At 42.7% G+C, this 16755-nt stretch overlaps 1 protein-coding gene across 1 annotated transcript in view; it reads right to left on the minus strand.

Annotated features, from left to right (window-relative positions):
* The window catches only part of LOC101162448 (synaptotagmin-6), a 107729-nt gene extending 101093 nt beyond the window's left edge, over nucleotides 1-6636 (minus strand). Inside the window, exon 1 of the mRNA XM_011477567.3 lies at nucleotides 6449-6636. Within this exon, the coding sequence (XP_011475869.3) occupies nucleotides 6449-6636 (188 nt within the window). The remainder of the gene's footprint in view (nucleotides 1-6448) is intronic.
* Nucleotides 6637-16755: the final 10119 nt, after the last annotated feature.

A 16755-nucleotide genomic window follows, 5' to 3' on the forward strand; every position in this document is an offset into this window, starting at 1 on the left:
ATACAAAAAGAGCTGAAGACTTGAAATGAGAAAAAGCTGGAGATGAGCAAAGTCAGTGGAGAAAGATTTGGGTGAGACAAAAACGAACAAAATGCAGGAAGAAGATTAGGAACAGGGGGGAAATATGAATGTGAGGAATATGATGAGGTAAAATAGTATCAGGGAGACAGACAGAAGCAAAGTGATGAGGACGAATGAACCCCACTACAGCTGCAGATGGATGTCATGGTTTTTTCTCTCTGACTTTGTCCAGTTACAATCTACTCAGTAAAAGCTTGTACCCAGCTGGACTGAAAAAACCTGCAACTAGTTTAAGACACAAAGTTTCAAAAACGACTGAAATATTAACTGTTTCTTAATGATATTGACAATGATATCAGATTTGCCAAAAGTTGGATCAAATTCATTAATGTGACTAGCTTGAGCAACAACTGTGCAATAGTTGTACAAAAGTCAAAAGGGGTTTTTGGGTTGTACAGAGGGTTGTAGACAGTAGTGACCACATCTTAAAGGGAGCGTAGGTGTGTCTTCCAGTTACTCTGACAACGATCTTAAGGAACATCATGGACAGTTGTGTGCGGTGTGTGTATTATTGCAGGATTAATGTAGGTTGCACCCAGTTTTGACACATAAATGATGCTGTCGTACGATGCTTTTACGTGTAGTGGTTGGTAAAGTGGAAGTACTGTCCCCTTGTAGACACACACTAGAACCTTTAGGGTAGGATGCCCACACAAACTGCACTCGGATTTTCCATTTTCCTCATTTCTTACACAGTCCACAGGATTTGAGGAGGGTTGATAAATAAAAGAAAAACCAATACAACACGCCTACGTCTCACCTACTTCCTCCTTACATACTGTTTAAGTGTACACTATGACCTTGTGGCTCCCAGAATCTGTGGAGAATAAATAGAGATGAACATTTTCACTCTACAAGCTCATTAAATGGTCAACAACCCAGATATTTGCTATGGGCCACATGCGGACGCCTTGCAGGGTTTGCCCATTTCTCACCTGCAGACAGCCCTGATCCACCCCTCAGGGCAGTTGTGACTCAAGCATTAGTGATGAAATTTGTAGTTTGTTCTCACAGAGGGAGCTCAGAGTACAGCCTCTGTTCCTTCACAACGAAATGACCCAGCTTAGATGGCTCAGGGATCTGGGCCAGATCTCTACCAGAGGCTTTCCGGATGAGGGTTTCCAGGCATGTCGCTCCAGCTGAAGACCCCATGGACACAATGAAGAGACCACATCTCCTTAGAATCCTCCCAAAGAATCTAGAGGAAGTGGCTATACGTCAGCTCTGGGCATCTTCAAATGAACTGCTACTCCTGTGACCCAGTACTGGCAAAATATGAATGGACGGACCCAAAAATAAATCAAATCTGCAAATCTCCATATTATAAAAGTATTTTCTATCAGTTTGATTTCTGTGATTATGACTTTATTTACAACAGTCTGATTTTATTCCCTCCTCATTTTTTTTGCATTTTTTTAAATATAAAAATAAACCCATCAAACTGGGAGAAAAAAGGGGGGAACCAGACGTGACAAAGCTCTTCCACTTCATCACTTCTGTGCCTCCCTCGATAAGTTCCTTCAGCTGGGACTGTAATCAGTAGAATTGTGTGTAAAGTATGCTCATGCAGTAAACCAACAATTAAACAAAAGAAGCAATGCACATCGTCCTTTAATTATTCTCTGGACTTCCAAGGATTTGGTGAAAGACGGCCCCCAGTGCAATCGCAGGAAGCAGAAACAAAAAAAAAATAGACCTCCGTGGTCGCAGACAGAAGGATTCCTTGTCTTGGTTGGTTTGGGATAGAAAGAAAAAAAAGATCACCACAATGACATTTTTCACGCTCATTCATAGCATGGCACACCCTTAAGCAAGACACAACAGTGTTAAATCACAAAAAAAAAAAAAAAAAAAAAACTATCTGCAAAAAAATTTATAAATAAATAAGGTCAGCAAAGCAAACTGGGTAGATTGCAAGACAATAAAAAAACACACACAACATGTAAAATGACTGTGGAAGAGTACAGAGGCATCAAACAGTTTTACAGTTTATCAAACTAAATTAGATTTTTAATTTAGATCATTTTGATTTCTTTTCATCCCAAAGATTCCAAAACTGATTTTTTAATTGTTTCTGTTTTATATAAGCTCTATATCTCGCTGTAATTTTCTGGTTGTTAAAAAAAATAGAAAAATGATCAACAAAATCACAGCTGGAAGTGTTAAAGAGTGTGACACTTAAAACGAAGTTTTACCTCAAACTGACATTATTTTATTGTATTTTTCTTAGAAGACATTCTGAACCTGTAATGTCACAAAAGCAGGCCATAGGTGGGTGAGACAGCACGGTTGTTTCCGTCTAGTCACGTGTATGTTAACTAAAATACACAACAATAACTTTAAGTCACCACAATTACTTAACTTAGGATGCTTAAGAAGTGTGTTTTGGGCTGTGAAGGGCTGCACTTTCATTACTTTTCCCCAAGAAAATATTTACACCTGGCTGCAGTGGATGCAGTTTAATTTTTTTCTTGCCATAAACGTGGCTTGAAGGTTTAGTTTATTTGCACTACTTCACAAAGAGCTCAAATTGTTAGCAGAGTAGATGTGAGAGTTGACATTCTTTCAGTGACTGTGTAACACTGCTGTGTGTAACTCTTCAACTGTTCACACAATAAACCTAACTCCAGTGGATTCGGAAGCGGTGAAAAGCTGCTTTTCTCCACTTCAGAATCAGTTGATTCATGATAATTGGGTAAACGATTGAAAAGTAGTCCAAAGAGTGTGTGCTATTTAGGTGTTGCTGGAGACATCTCTGGTATTAAAGGACCTTAAAACTTTTAAACTGACCAGGAGTCACCCATTCCTGTCATCTTAATCTTCGTTACTTTTTTTCACCTTGTGTTTCTACATGGGTGTTAGACCACAGTGTAAACGTGGTTTTTACCTTATCATCTCTTTTTCACTCATGCAGGTCCCCACTGTAATGTTACGTTGACACTTGCCTCCACAAGGCATGTTCAAGCAACTATTTCCAATGAAAAGTCTATTTAAATGTGCACGTATGGATGTTGCGGGCTTCTGCGTTAGAAGTTCTCACGTTCGCGTGTCGCCAGGCTAGGTTTAAGTTTCTTTTTGGGCTCTCCGTACAAAACCTGCAGCCATTGAACACATTGATAGTTAAAGCCGTTGAACGTTGACCAACGGGGAACTCGGATTTGGTAATGACGTATGTGTAGCGTGCCAACTGTTTGAAAATTGATGATGAAGGAGAAATGAATAATTGCAGTTTGTGCCCCCGATTTACAAGATTTGCACCGTTTTAACATTTCACACCAAGCCTCTTCTTACTGTCAGTACACCCACTAGTATCAGGTAGCGACAACCTAGAGCAAACACTGTATGCTAACAGCATGTTCAGGAACCCGTGTTTAGTGCATTTCTTGAACGCACGACACACGTTTGGTGCATGTAAGGCAGGGGTGGACAATTCCAGGCCTCGAGGGTCGGTGTGTCTCCATGATATCCAGATATTCTTGCCCTACTGATGGCTGATTACCTGGTTCAGGTGTGTCTGGCCAATCAGAACATGCCAGAGCAGGGTATGAAGGAAGACACGCAGAAATGTGGCCCTCAGTGCCCACCTCTGATGAAAGGCGTCCTCAAAGCCTTTCTTTTTTTTCCCAAAACACCAGTGCTCCTTAGAATCCAGAGTGCCTTATATATGGAATATATCTGGTTACTTATGTTGAAGCAATTTGGGAATTACAGAACCCTCTGTGAAAATGTTTGGTTGGGTTTTATTGTAAAAATGCTTATGCTGCTAATATGTAGTAGTGGCTGTTTTTTTTGTATGTGTTATCAAATCAAATCAAATCAAACTTTATTTATAAAGCACTTTTCATATATAAATATAACACAAAGTGCTTTACATTAAAACACAACAAAACATAAAAACAAGCATTGAGTTATGAACAAGGTTTGGTGATAGCGTTTCATAATAATGTTTGTTTTTATACATGTTGCAAAAAAGGCTTGGAGATACAACTGTTGAAAAAACGCTATCTAACTAAATTCTTCTACCGAGGCTAACGTGTAGCATGTCACAAACACGTTCTAGAGTTAATGTGAACACAGTTAATTAAGTTGGACTGACTGACAAACCTATCTCAGACTCTTTCCTTGATGATGCATATATTCTGGTGCACTCTACAGTGTGGAAAATATGGTGTGTGTGTTTTTTTCATTCTTCCATGAACCACTCACCAGCTCATCACCAGTTCAGAAGTTTCCCCCGACCTTCTCTGCAGTGTCAAAGCCTCATCAGTTCATGTTTGGATCTTTGCTGTTTCTCTGTTTCATTCCTTCTTTGCCTTGACTTTTGTGAGTTTTTGCTTCTACTGCGAGTGAATCAGATCTGACTTTTTGTTAACATTTCATGCTGTGTATGTCACTGGTTAAGAGAGCCTGTCTGGGGTTCAAAACCCAGGCTCAATTATTAGAAACAACAAAAATCAAACCTCTCAATTCCAGGCGGATGGACCATGACATCATACTATGGCGTGATCAGCCACTTTTTAACAGGATTACAAAATTAACTGAACATGAGCAGAACAAAACCTAAAAAGTTAATCTAAAAACGCATCTTCATTGCGATAACAAACATCTGAAATTTAACTTATGATATGAAAATACATTAAATTACTCTGCAACCGTGCATTTTTCAAAAATCAATGAATCTCTTTAGGGGTCACGGGGTTACTGGGGCCTAAACTGCCATTACATTGCAGAGCCACACATTCAAATTCACATCTAGGAACAATTTAGAGCCAGTAATTAACCTAAGAAGTATGTTTTTGTACTGTGGGAGGAAGCCGGAGTATGCACAAGGACACGCAATCTCCACTGAAAAAAAATGTCCCAGCCAGGATTTGAACCAGGGCCTTCCCACTGTGAAATGAGTGCCAACCACTATACCACTGTGCAGCCCTAAGTGAATTGCATTCAATATTTTTTTAGTTCAGACTGGGTAATCTCCATGCATCAGTTTGCTTCATTTCTCGTCAATGGTTAAGGCTGAGTCCCAACTCTTCTATGATTAACAGCAAAAATGGGTAAATGCCAAATACTACAATTTAAACATAAATTTAACATCCACCTTCCTCTTCTGTTTTACACACAGGTGATGTGTTTACTGTCTGTAAATGAAGGAGTCTTAGATTTCCTGGACATGCTTTGTCTCTCTTAAGGACTTAGATCTAAATACTCTCACAGGGGGGGGCTCTAGTGTCTTATCCGCCACTTATTGCCGTCCTTATCTGAAAAATGTCACGGTACAATGAGCTCTGATTTAATGGGAAGCAGAAAACAGAGACTTGATTATTTCTCGATCTCGACCAGCTTTATGGACATTTTCCTGCAGCTTTTGCCACGTGGGCAAATTGTTCTATGAAAGTAAACTGAAACTGTTTGGAGCCCACACTGAGGCCATTAAAGTCTAAAAAGGTACCAAGCAATCCAAATGATTTTATCGCAATTTCAGGTCATCAGCGGGATTTCTATGCCACACATTTCCCCAAAAATTAAGCAACCACAATGTGGATTCTTAACAAATCCAATCAAACACATCTTTGTCGCAAAAGTCTTTATAAAGGTTATATACACATAAACATATATACACCATGGTGTAATGATTAATCAGCCTAATTGATAAATCTATTTCCACGATCCAACTAGATTGATCTGTCTCTAAGGCAAGTTGGTAATCGAATCGACCTACACCATTACAAAATCATTTCGAAATGAAATAAATCAATCATATTAATTCATTCATCTTCTTCCGTTTTATCCCTTTCGGGGTCACGGGGCTGCCGGATCCTATCCCTTGTGGGCGAAGGCAGGGGACACCCTGGACAGGTCGCCAGTCTCACACATCAATTCACTCCCACACTCGCACCTATGGATAATTTAGAGTTGCCAATTGACCTATGACCTATTTTGGACTGTGGGAGGAAGCCGGAGTATGCACGAGGACGTGCAATCTCCACCGAAAAAAGGTCCCAGCCAGGCAATCATACTGATATTAAACAATACCACTTGGGTTGAAGAACAGTAGGTTTATTTTACTATAGATGTCACAGTGTATTGTGACCAGAGCGACTTGGTTTTGTTACGACTCGGAACCGAGGAACTCAAATATAGGAAGGACTCGAAACCACAAGTTGGAAAGTCAGAGGTTTTACTCGAACATACGAGGAAACACACATCCAGTGACATTGAACAAGAAAGGACACTGCGACACTGAAACCACAGGGACAAAAACCTATATACCCAAACACAAATTAGGAACTGAGAACCAGGTGATTGCACAGGAGGAGGAGCAGGGGGGTTGCAGTACCAGCTGTAATCATGACATAACCCCCCTCACAAAGTCCGGCTCCCAGACGGACTCAGACGAGGCTGATCAGGGTGGTCTTGGTGGAAACGGGCGATCAGATCCGGATCGAGGACGTGGCGCCCCGGCGCCCACTGACGATCAGCAGGGCCGTAGCCCTCCCAGTCCACCAGATACTGGACGCCCCAACCAACCCTCCTAGAGGCGAGGAGCTCGCGCATAGTGTAGACTGGGCCACCATCAACAATACGAGGTGCAGGGGGGGTACCGGAGAAGGCTGAAGAGGCGAGTCTTTCACAGGCTTGAGTTTGCTGACGTGGAACACCGGGTGAACTCGGAGAGTGTGGGGAAGACCAAGACTGACACAGGATTGATGATTCCCACAACAGGGTACGGGCCGATGTAGCGAGGCAACAGTTTTCTAGCACCCCCTTTTAGAGGAATGTCTGTGGAAGAGAGCCACACTCTATCTCTCACCTTATACTCAGGGCGGCAGTTATCAGGTGGTTAGCAACTGTGGTGAACATCTCCTGGTTCCTCAGCAACCAGTGTCAAAAGCTCTCCCAGAATCTACGGCAGCGCCTCACAAATGCCGCAGGACCCGAAACCGCGGCCGTCTGCTCTTGGTGTGGGAAGAGAGGCGGTTGGTAGCCGTAAGCTGCTAGAAAGGAAGAAAAACCAGTGGAGCCGACGAGTGAGTTGTACGAATATTCCGCCCAGGGGAGATGAGTTAGTTGACCAGGTGTTGGGGTTCTTTGAGCACATTGCCCGTAGGGTGGTCTCCAGATCCTGGTTGAACTTCTCCACCTGGCCATTGGTCTGAGGATGAATACCAGAGCTTAAACTGACCTTGACTCATAATAGCTTACAGAACTCTCTCCAGGAGGAAGCTATAAACTGGGGCCCACGATCAGAAACAATGTTTTGCCAGAGACCATGCAGCTGAAACACATGTTTTGTAACCAACACCATCGTCTCTTTGACTGATGGCAATCCCTGCAGCGATACTGCATGAGTCAGTTTGGAGAACCTGTCCCCCACAGTCATTATGTCCAGTCGCTGCCTGGAATGGGGCAAACTGGTGATGAAGTATATCGCAATATGAGACCACAGCCTGGTGGGAACAGGCAGAGGTTGAAGAACACCAGCAGGGGGAGTCCTGGGAGATTTTACACTGGCACATGTAGGGCATGAGGCAACAAACCCCCTTATGTCCGATGACATAGTGGGCCACCAAAATCTTTGGGCCACCAGGAAGGCAGTTCTCGTTACTCCAGGGTGGCAGGCTAAATGGGACGAATGTCCCCACTATAGAACGGACTGAAGGAGACATGAGGGAACAAATAGACACTCTGCAGGAAAACCTGCTGGAATACTTGCAGAGTCAGAAACTGATGCCTTGACCCTGCGCTCAAGGACCACCGCGCCTCACCCAGAACTAAATGGGAGGGGATAATGGGGCTGGATGTAGTTGAGTCCCCACCTTCCTCTCTCTGATGTAGACGAGACAGAGCGTCCGGCTTGGTGTTCTTGCTGCCAGGACGATAAGAGAGGGTGAAGGCGACCGTGCCTGACGAGGGCTTAAATGTTTGGCAGACCTGATAAATTCCAAGTTCTTGGAGGTGTCAGGTTGAGCCAGGACAGGAGCTGAAGAGAAGCATCTTTTCAGCTCGATAAACGGTCTATCTGCTCCCCCATCCCAGATAAAAGGTACCTTAGCCGATGTTAGTTCATGCAGGGGTGCAGCCACGTCACTAAAACCTCTGATGAACCACCTGTAGAAGTTGGCAAATCCTAGAAAACGCTGAACCTGTTTGCGTCTGGTAGGAACAGGCCACTCCAGAACAGCCTTCATCTTGTCGTCATCCATAAGCACAGATCCAGGGGAAACCACATGGCCGAGAAACTTGGTGTGCGTGGTGTGGAATTCACACTTCTCTGCCTTGCAGTACAGCTGGTTTTCAAGGAGGCGCTGGAGTACGGCTCTGACGTGCTGCACATGGGTCTCGATATCTGGAGAGAAGACCAAAATGTCGTCCAGATAAACAAACACAAACTTATTTAACATGTCCTTTAGCACATTGTTGATCAAACTCTGAAAAACGGCAGGTGCATTTGTAAGACCCAAAAGGTGTGACCAAATATTCAAAGTGGCCATTAGGGGTGTTAAAGGTGGTCTTCCACTTGTCCCCCTCTCGAATACGGACTAGATGGTACGCGCTTCGGAGGTCCAATTTGGTGAAGAATGGGTCCCTCTTAATTGATCAAAGGCAGTCTGTAAAAGAGGTAAGTGGTACGTGTTCCGAGCAGTGATGTTGTTTAACCCCCTGTAATCAATGCAAACCTCTGTCTCGTTTGCCCACTAAGAAAAATCCTGCCCCTGCAGGAGAAGAATAGGGACGAATGATGCCAGCCTGGAGACCCTCCTGGATGTACTCCTCCATAGCTACCTGCTCAGGACGAGAACGAGGATATATTTAGGTGGTTGTGTCCCTGGTAGGAGATTAATGGCACAGTCATGTGGTCGATGAGAGGGAAGAGACTTTGCCTGGACTTTGCTGAACACCGCACCCAGATCATGGTATGCAAAAGGAACAGCGCTGAGATCCAGAGGTTCGGGAGGTGGTCTTTTAACTGAGGAGAGGACAGTGGCAGCAGTTAAACAATTCAACAGACAAAATGAACTCCAGTACAACACACGTCCCAAAGTCCAGTCAATATGTGGAGTGTGTCTGCACAACCAGGGAAAACCTAAGATCAAATGTGGTTTCGAGATTTAACAGCATAACTTAGCAGTTCAGTGTGGTTACCAGATACGGTTAACGTACGAGCAGACACATTATGGATGGCAGACCCGTTGATAGCACGAACAAGCAAAACAGGAGACAATGTTCAACCGGGAACTTAAGTTTGGTCACTAACTCGAGAAAAATACCATCGGAACCAGAGTCAATAAGAATCTCAATGTCCTCCTGGGCTCCTGCATAGTTCACCAGCGCCTTGGTTGAAGGCCGTGAGGGCAAAGAAAAAAAAGGAAGTACCGTTCACCAGTTCCCTTGTTGCTGGTGAACCCTGGCGTTTCCCAGCCCCCATTCAATGCAGTCGCTCAGCGTGAGTCAGACGTCCCACTCCCTGCTGCAAGGGTTCTGGGGGAGGAATGAAATCCTGACGTGGAGTGCTGGAACAGGGCGGTGGATCACTCACAGGAAGTGGCAGACGAGGACGGGGGCTGGTGTTGCTGCGTCGCTCACTACCCCGTTCCTGCATCCTCCGATCAATACGCACCGTGAGGTCAATCAGCTCCTCCAGGTCCTCCGGGATCCCCCTCGCTGCCAGCTTATCCTTGAGGACACTGGAGAGACCCTGAAGAAACACGTCCACTAGCGCTTCGTCCGCCCAGCGGGAGGGGAACTCGCTGGGATTGAAATCGAAATGGAGGCAACAGGAGGTGATGAAGGCCCGGCAGTTTTCAGCTGCTCCATCGAATGGCTCGGGATGACCCAGTCGGGTTTGTTGGGACGGAGACTAACGAACATCCTCCAGCCTGGAGAGACGATCGTGGAGCTGTTGTATCCCGCACATGAAACCACGCATCTCCTGAGCCAGGACTGACAGCTCTTCACCGGCGGTTGAGCCTCCTTCAGCGGATGAACCAGGTAAGTTGCAAATTTCCTGCTGGGTTGGTCATGATCGCAGTGTAATGTTACGACTTGGAACCCAAATGCAGGAAGGACTCGAAACCACACGTTGGGAAGTCAGAAGTTTTATTCGAACATACCAGGAAACACATATCCAGTGACACTGAACAAGACAGGACACTGCGACACTGAAATCACAGGGACAGAAATCTAAATACCCAAACACAAATTAGGAAATGAAAAAAGCTGAAACCAGGTGATTGAACAAGAGGAGGAGAGGGGGGTGCAGCGCCAGCTGTAATCCTGACAGGTTTAGGAAAAACATCCTTTATTTGACAGAAACCCACGTTGTCTGCAAGGCTAACAGTTGCTCTTTCCCTCTTCAGCCTCCGCCGTTCACACTGAGCGTCTCCGCCTTGTATGAGCTCCAAGCCACTTTAACCAGAATTATAGAGACAACAAAAGATAAGGGTTTCTTGGACACTTTGTATTTAAACTCCCGTAAACAAACGAAACAGACATAAATTAAGAAACAACTTAAAACAGTAAAAGGGTTTTAAACAAATTTACTTCCTCATCCCCAACCCTCAAACAGTAAGTGAAAGCCTTCATTTTGTCTTCTGGGCACCAGAAAGAAGAAGTGAGAAACATTACAAATCAATTTTATCCTGCGATGTATATTTTGGTTAGTGTGTAAAAAACACAGCATACGAAGGTAGTGTCACACAGCTACTACAAACATTATACGCTTTTTCCATGTGTAAAATTTCAGTCTTTTATGATACATGTGTAATAGACGTAAGTCATTAGTGTTTCTTATGTTCGTCGATTTACGCAAATTGAGGGTTTTCGGCCGACGGGTCTTTACATGATTGGGTTTTGAGCTGTTCAAAATTTTTGATCCGTTGAGAATTACGCAGTTAACTTGTATTTTAGGTAGTTTATAGGCAATCATTATGTGAATATTACGCAATTGTGTGTGACTTTGGCGAGATGCCTACTTTTCACCCATGTACCACCGATGTATAACTTTTATTTTGCATATAAGCCGCACATATTACGTCAAAATGACGTAATTGACACACGGATCATTAATGAATTACAGCTCAATAATCACGCATGGGTCATGTAGTACGTTAATTAACGTGTTCTTTGCGTGGTTTATTCGTGATACATCTTTTCTCACTTTTCCCACATATGACCAATTGTCATCCCTGCAATATGTGAGAAATGTCCACAGTGGCTGTGGGACACAGCCTTGAAACTTATGGTGAGTTGTAACTGACTGGTGACAAGTAAGAAACACACATGTGATGTCAGCAAAAATGCATCATTCCAGCCCGATGTGGTAGAATGTTCTATTAAAGTTCCGTTTTCATTATTTTTATGTGGAAAAACAAACAGTGTGCTGAACTTTAGGAGACCAAAATGTGAATGGATTTGACATTCATTCTTGTTTAGTTGTTTGTTTGTACACATATTTAATTTACACTTTATGTTGCATGAAAATCAAGAAATCTGCAAAACTTCCCCTGCACTGTCCAGGTATTTATTTCTGAGACATACTGGCTTCATTTTTAGGTGAAGATATCCTGGATCGATTTTAGGTCAGTGAATTCAACTAAATTTTAACTATAAATCGTATCAACAATTAATAACGATATGAATCGAACCATTAAAATGAATCCCTCCTAGTGTACATATAATGTGCTTTTAAGAATTTGCTGATCAACCCACAAATTCAGTGAAACACGATTCACTAAATCTGAATTGTTACCCAAAGATTAGTTCTATTTTAGTATAGATGTAAGACCACAGAGCGGATCTATACAAGACTGCAATGAAATGACAGCATCAAACGAGGAACACAGTCACTTTAGGCTGCAGCCCACTCCTTCTTAGTTCTGCTCTTCTCTTTATCCACATTGCCGTTGTTTGCTTCGTTCATTTCATTGGCCTTTTACAAGTCAATTATGCATAAAGCCAGCCATCTTTCAATGCTGTTATTTCATCTGAGAAGACAAGATGGAGTAGTGCATTTTGATTCCGCTTTTGGCTTTTTTTTCCTTCCTCCTTTTTTCTCTTTGAGCTCAGTTCTCTGCACCTAAATCTCAGGTGTGAGCGAGTCCCCTCACCCTGAATGCTGCGTGAAGACTGGATGAGTGGATTATCTGAATTTAGCCACAGCAGCTGCTGGAAGAGGGGCTGAAAATACAAGTCAACACACGGATGTTCTGAAGAGCTGCCTGTCAGGCTGCAAAACACACTCTAATCTCCAACAGGAGCCATTTCAGCAGATGGAATAGAAAACCACATGTCTGCTGCGGTTCAAAGCTTGAGAGTGTTCAGTTTGGGCTGTAAACCTTGTTCTATTTTTGATGTTTTTTCCCATTTGCAGAAATCTCCATCTTAAAATGATGTTGTCAATTTCCTACTTTTAAATAAAAATGTGTGGATAAATTTTCAGGCCGCGCCCTTTGAGAGCTGGAGATTTAATGGTTTTCAAATAGTCACCCTACATTTGGATCAGGTATTCCACATCACAGTAATAAGTAGATAGTAATCTTAAAAATATCTATATCCTTGTGGAGCAATAACAGGGTTAAATGAAGGCAGAATTTTAGAGCTCATAGAAACTTAAAACCTTGGCAGAGAGACACCTTTGCTCAGAATTAGTTGACATTGCCTCTGGTCCTCCCCCCTCACCCCCTGGCTTCCGGAGCAGAGGTTAGTCCTGCCACCCCCCCTGTCAAGTCGTCCTGCTCTCTTTGCTCGTGGCCGTCTATGCTTGTGACAGCTTTGTCAATGGATCCCGGAATTTTTCTAAATCAATTTGTGTCAAATTTGCCTTTTTAACATCCAAACTTTGGCGATCAGGCCCCATGCCCTCTACTTCCTTAATGAGACTTTGTAAATTGCATGTTTTGTGTCATCAATTTTTCGTTCTTTCCTTTTTTTGTTGTGTACTTTTAATGGAATGTTATGTGCTTTCAAAATGAAACATTCGTCGTCCACGACGCGGTGTTATCTGTGCTGTTAAAGTGCATTGTCAGTGGGCACGGCGCCTTAAACCTTAGTATAAGGGAAGTTTTTATTTTGAAACCTGGACCTGTTTCCCATTTCTCAGAATTTATGTGGAAAAATCGACGCACTGGAAATAGAAGTTTTGCGTAAAACTTGCATTGTGGAGGGACAGACGTCAAACCCAGACATAATGGAAGTGTTTCTGTGTTAAGAAAAAGAACATTAGTTATAGAAATAATCTCTCAGAATGAACCGTTTCTGGTGTAAATATTTCTAGATAACTTATACCTTTGATATTCATGGACGGTTCTGAAGGGAATCTGCTTCACGGAAACAACACAATGACGATGTTGAACAGCAGGTTTTTCATTTTTTAAGAGTGTGCTCTGTGTAACTTCCATGGAGTGTTGTGTTTTTTCGACCTACGGTGACCCTTGTCCATCCTGAACATCATGTGGTAAATGTTACCGTGGTCCTTTGCTGAAGGTGAAAGCATCGATCTGAACTCATAAATAACCGGAACAAAACACCTCACACACGGAGGGTCAAAGGTCATCCAGACTGCATTTAGCACCATTCATCCTTGTAATGAACCATAAATCCAGAGCCTCCCTTCCTCCTGGATCAACCCGTGGACCGTAGCTCAGTGAGGAGAATCCGAGTGGAGTTCAAAGGGGAATCTCTGGGGACGGAAGACTCCAAAATAAAACCACAACCCATTTGTGGACTCACCAGGGGAGATTTGGCACAGCTTTCCGGAAATCCTTCCATGCATCAGCAACACTGACCTGGAACTATACACTGACTTCAAATAGATGGGGCAAGGTTAAGGGAGATTTGAAGAGTTCAGCCAAGAACAGAAAAAGCATCCAAGCCTAATAAAAGATCCAGTTCTTTAAAAAAGATTGTACCTGAGTTATTGCTATTTATTCTGCAGTAGAAGATTGTTTTAGTGATTTCATAGGAATGAGCCGTTTGTCCTAAAACAGAATTCAAACTCTTGGATGTGCTACGCAAGTCAACTTGCTGGTAGACAGATTAAACAAAGCACTATCTGCTAAATTAAAATCTTTAACTTTATTTTATTTTACTTGCAAAAGACACTTGAGCTTTATTGAAACGTTGATCCCCTTTATTCTTTCTATAAAAAGCTAAAACAGTTTAGACTTCTGGCTTTAACGATTAAAACTCTCGTGTTCACACAAACTTTTAAGACCGTTTTTAGGCTCTATGTACAAAACCTGTGGCAATTGAACACACTTTGAAAGTTAAACCAGGTTGAACTTTGACCAATCAGGGATTTGGTATGGATTACAAACTGATAATGGAGGAGAAATTAATAATTAGGGATTTTGGTCTCGGAATTGCACGACACCAAGTTTTTCATATATCGGAATAGAACTGTGAAAGAAAAAGTCTGAAGCGAGATTGTAAGATTTGCACCATTTTTACATCTCGCAGCAAAAGCCAAATGCGTGTTTGGTGCTTTCTTGAATGAACGTCACATTCCCAAAGTGAACGTAGCTTAAGCGTCAAGCCACTAATGCTTTTTGTTGTGCTTCAATGGTTACAGAAAAGCCTGGTTCTTGTTGTGATGGCAAAAGCTGACACTCACAAAAAGGAAGTGTAACAGGAAACAGAAATCGATCCACATCTTTAGGTGTTATCACGTAGAGGACAAAACTCTCGAACAACGCAATAGAAAATATCAATAAAAATGTAAATTCTTTATAGCCTTTTTCCAGTTTGTTACAGTTAAGATCAATTGGAGTGTAGAGAAAGTTACCGTCACTGGATATGGGTCAGGTCTCAAAAGTGTCCCGGTCTTTTAAGTAAGGTTTTCCATATGTTCCCTTCCTCTTCACTTTCTTTCTTCTTTTAACTTCCCCTTTCAACTCCTTAAAACTGGGGTGAATTTGAAATGAAAAGGTTGTAAATTTGTCCTCATTTTTCGGACACTAGACAACTGAAAAACTTTGTGAGGCTTAGATAACAGTGGATTAACCCCAAAACGAGTGATTTTCTTAGCTGCACCACAGCACTTGGATGTTTCTCTCCAGAACCACACAGGAACGTGTCAGTATTGGATCGAGCCAGGCGGTGACAGAAGATTACAGGACTTGCTCTTAGTAGTTTGGAATGGAGCGTCTGCATTTCCTCTCTGACTGACCTGCTCCACTCGGAATGCAGGTCACTTCTCAAGCACTGACACACGCTCTCATCAGAGTTGGCCAAATGCCATAAAGGCCCAGGGGCCACACTATAGAAACGCCTCCCTATTGAATTTATTATCTTTGCACTCTATAGAATGCTGAAAGAAAGTTGTATTACCATGTAAAACACATTGGTATGCAGGGCCATTTCTTTGGGACGGGCATTTCTGGAGTGCAGTAGACCTTGAAAGGAAATTCAGTCACCTTTAGCTGAAAAATGATAACAACGAGAAAGAAATATGATCAAGACATGAAAAAAACATGCTTAAAGTTGACATCTGAATAGAATTGAAAGCTACGAAATCACGATTTGGTCAGTTTTAGGGTTGGGGCTTCGAAAAGGAAGATAAAATGATTTGAAAAATAAAAATGCTTTTTATTTTTTATTTCAAGTAGCTCTAAAAGTTATTTTTTCTTGACACAACTGGAAGGCACTCAAGTGCTCCATTGAGCAAATGACAAAAGACTCTGAGCCCTGCATGTATCTTGCCACCGGCATATGGATTTTTCCTCATTTCCTTTCAGGACAATGACAGATTTCATGTCGTGAACATTTTATCAGGGAGTCTGTCAGCATGTCAAGTCCCAGCAGCATGTTTTTACTGATGAAAAACATGCATGTGGAGCAAGCATGTTGAAAGATGAAGTGGCTGGCTGACAGAGTAGCGTAAATTATGTGTGTGGTCAACAGTCGAACCACCGTTTGACCGTCTTGTGATGCATGTGAGACCACGTGCATCAATAACAGTTGTTAACTGTGCTTGTAGTGCATAAAAAATGGTGGGTAGGGCGGGTAAAACGGAAAATAAAAGACAAAAACTGCTTGGTGAAATATATGCGTAAACTACAGTGAAAACCTTGAAAGTACCAACGTTTCAAGTCCGAAATCTAAGCCAATCAGGTTTGAGAGCTTCAACTGGTCCAAATAAAAAAGATATGAATCGCCATTTGTCCAAAAATCATTTATGGGTAAGCGAGAACTGTAAAACACGGAGGAGGAAACAACATGGTTTGCTGGTTGTGGTTTCTAGGCTTAAACAGCTATCCTGAGAGGGACCTCGCTTCAGACAAGATGCCTCCTGACATCATAGACTGGAAGTGGATATTATATAACTAATCCTAACTGTAAGCATAACCAAACTAGGCGCAGTCCACACACACGGCCCGAATGAGAGATTGCCCTTCTGCCCTCAAGATTTACCCAGAGACCCTGTAAATGTATTTTTTCTCATTTGACACACAGGCCTAATCCTGACCATGAGGTGGTAGCCCTAACCCCCACATCAATCCTAACCCTAACCAGACTCCCCCAGACTAAATGTGATCCCTTGATTGGACCCCTAACCTGAACCCCAAATCCTAAACCTAACCTGGAAGAGGGGCCCTAACCACAATCACTCAGGATTCAGGATTCTTTTATTGTCCTGTCACCACAGGGGTAAAACGAAATTTGTGTCTCTGCTCC

Source organism: Oryzias latipes, chromosome 7 (genome assembly GCF_002234675.1).
Source record: "Oryzias latipes chromosome 7, ASM223467v1".
Classification (NCBI taxonomy): Eukaryota; Metazoa; Chordata; class Actinopteri; order Beloniformes; family Adrianichthyidae; genus Oryzias; species Oryzias latipes.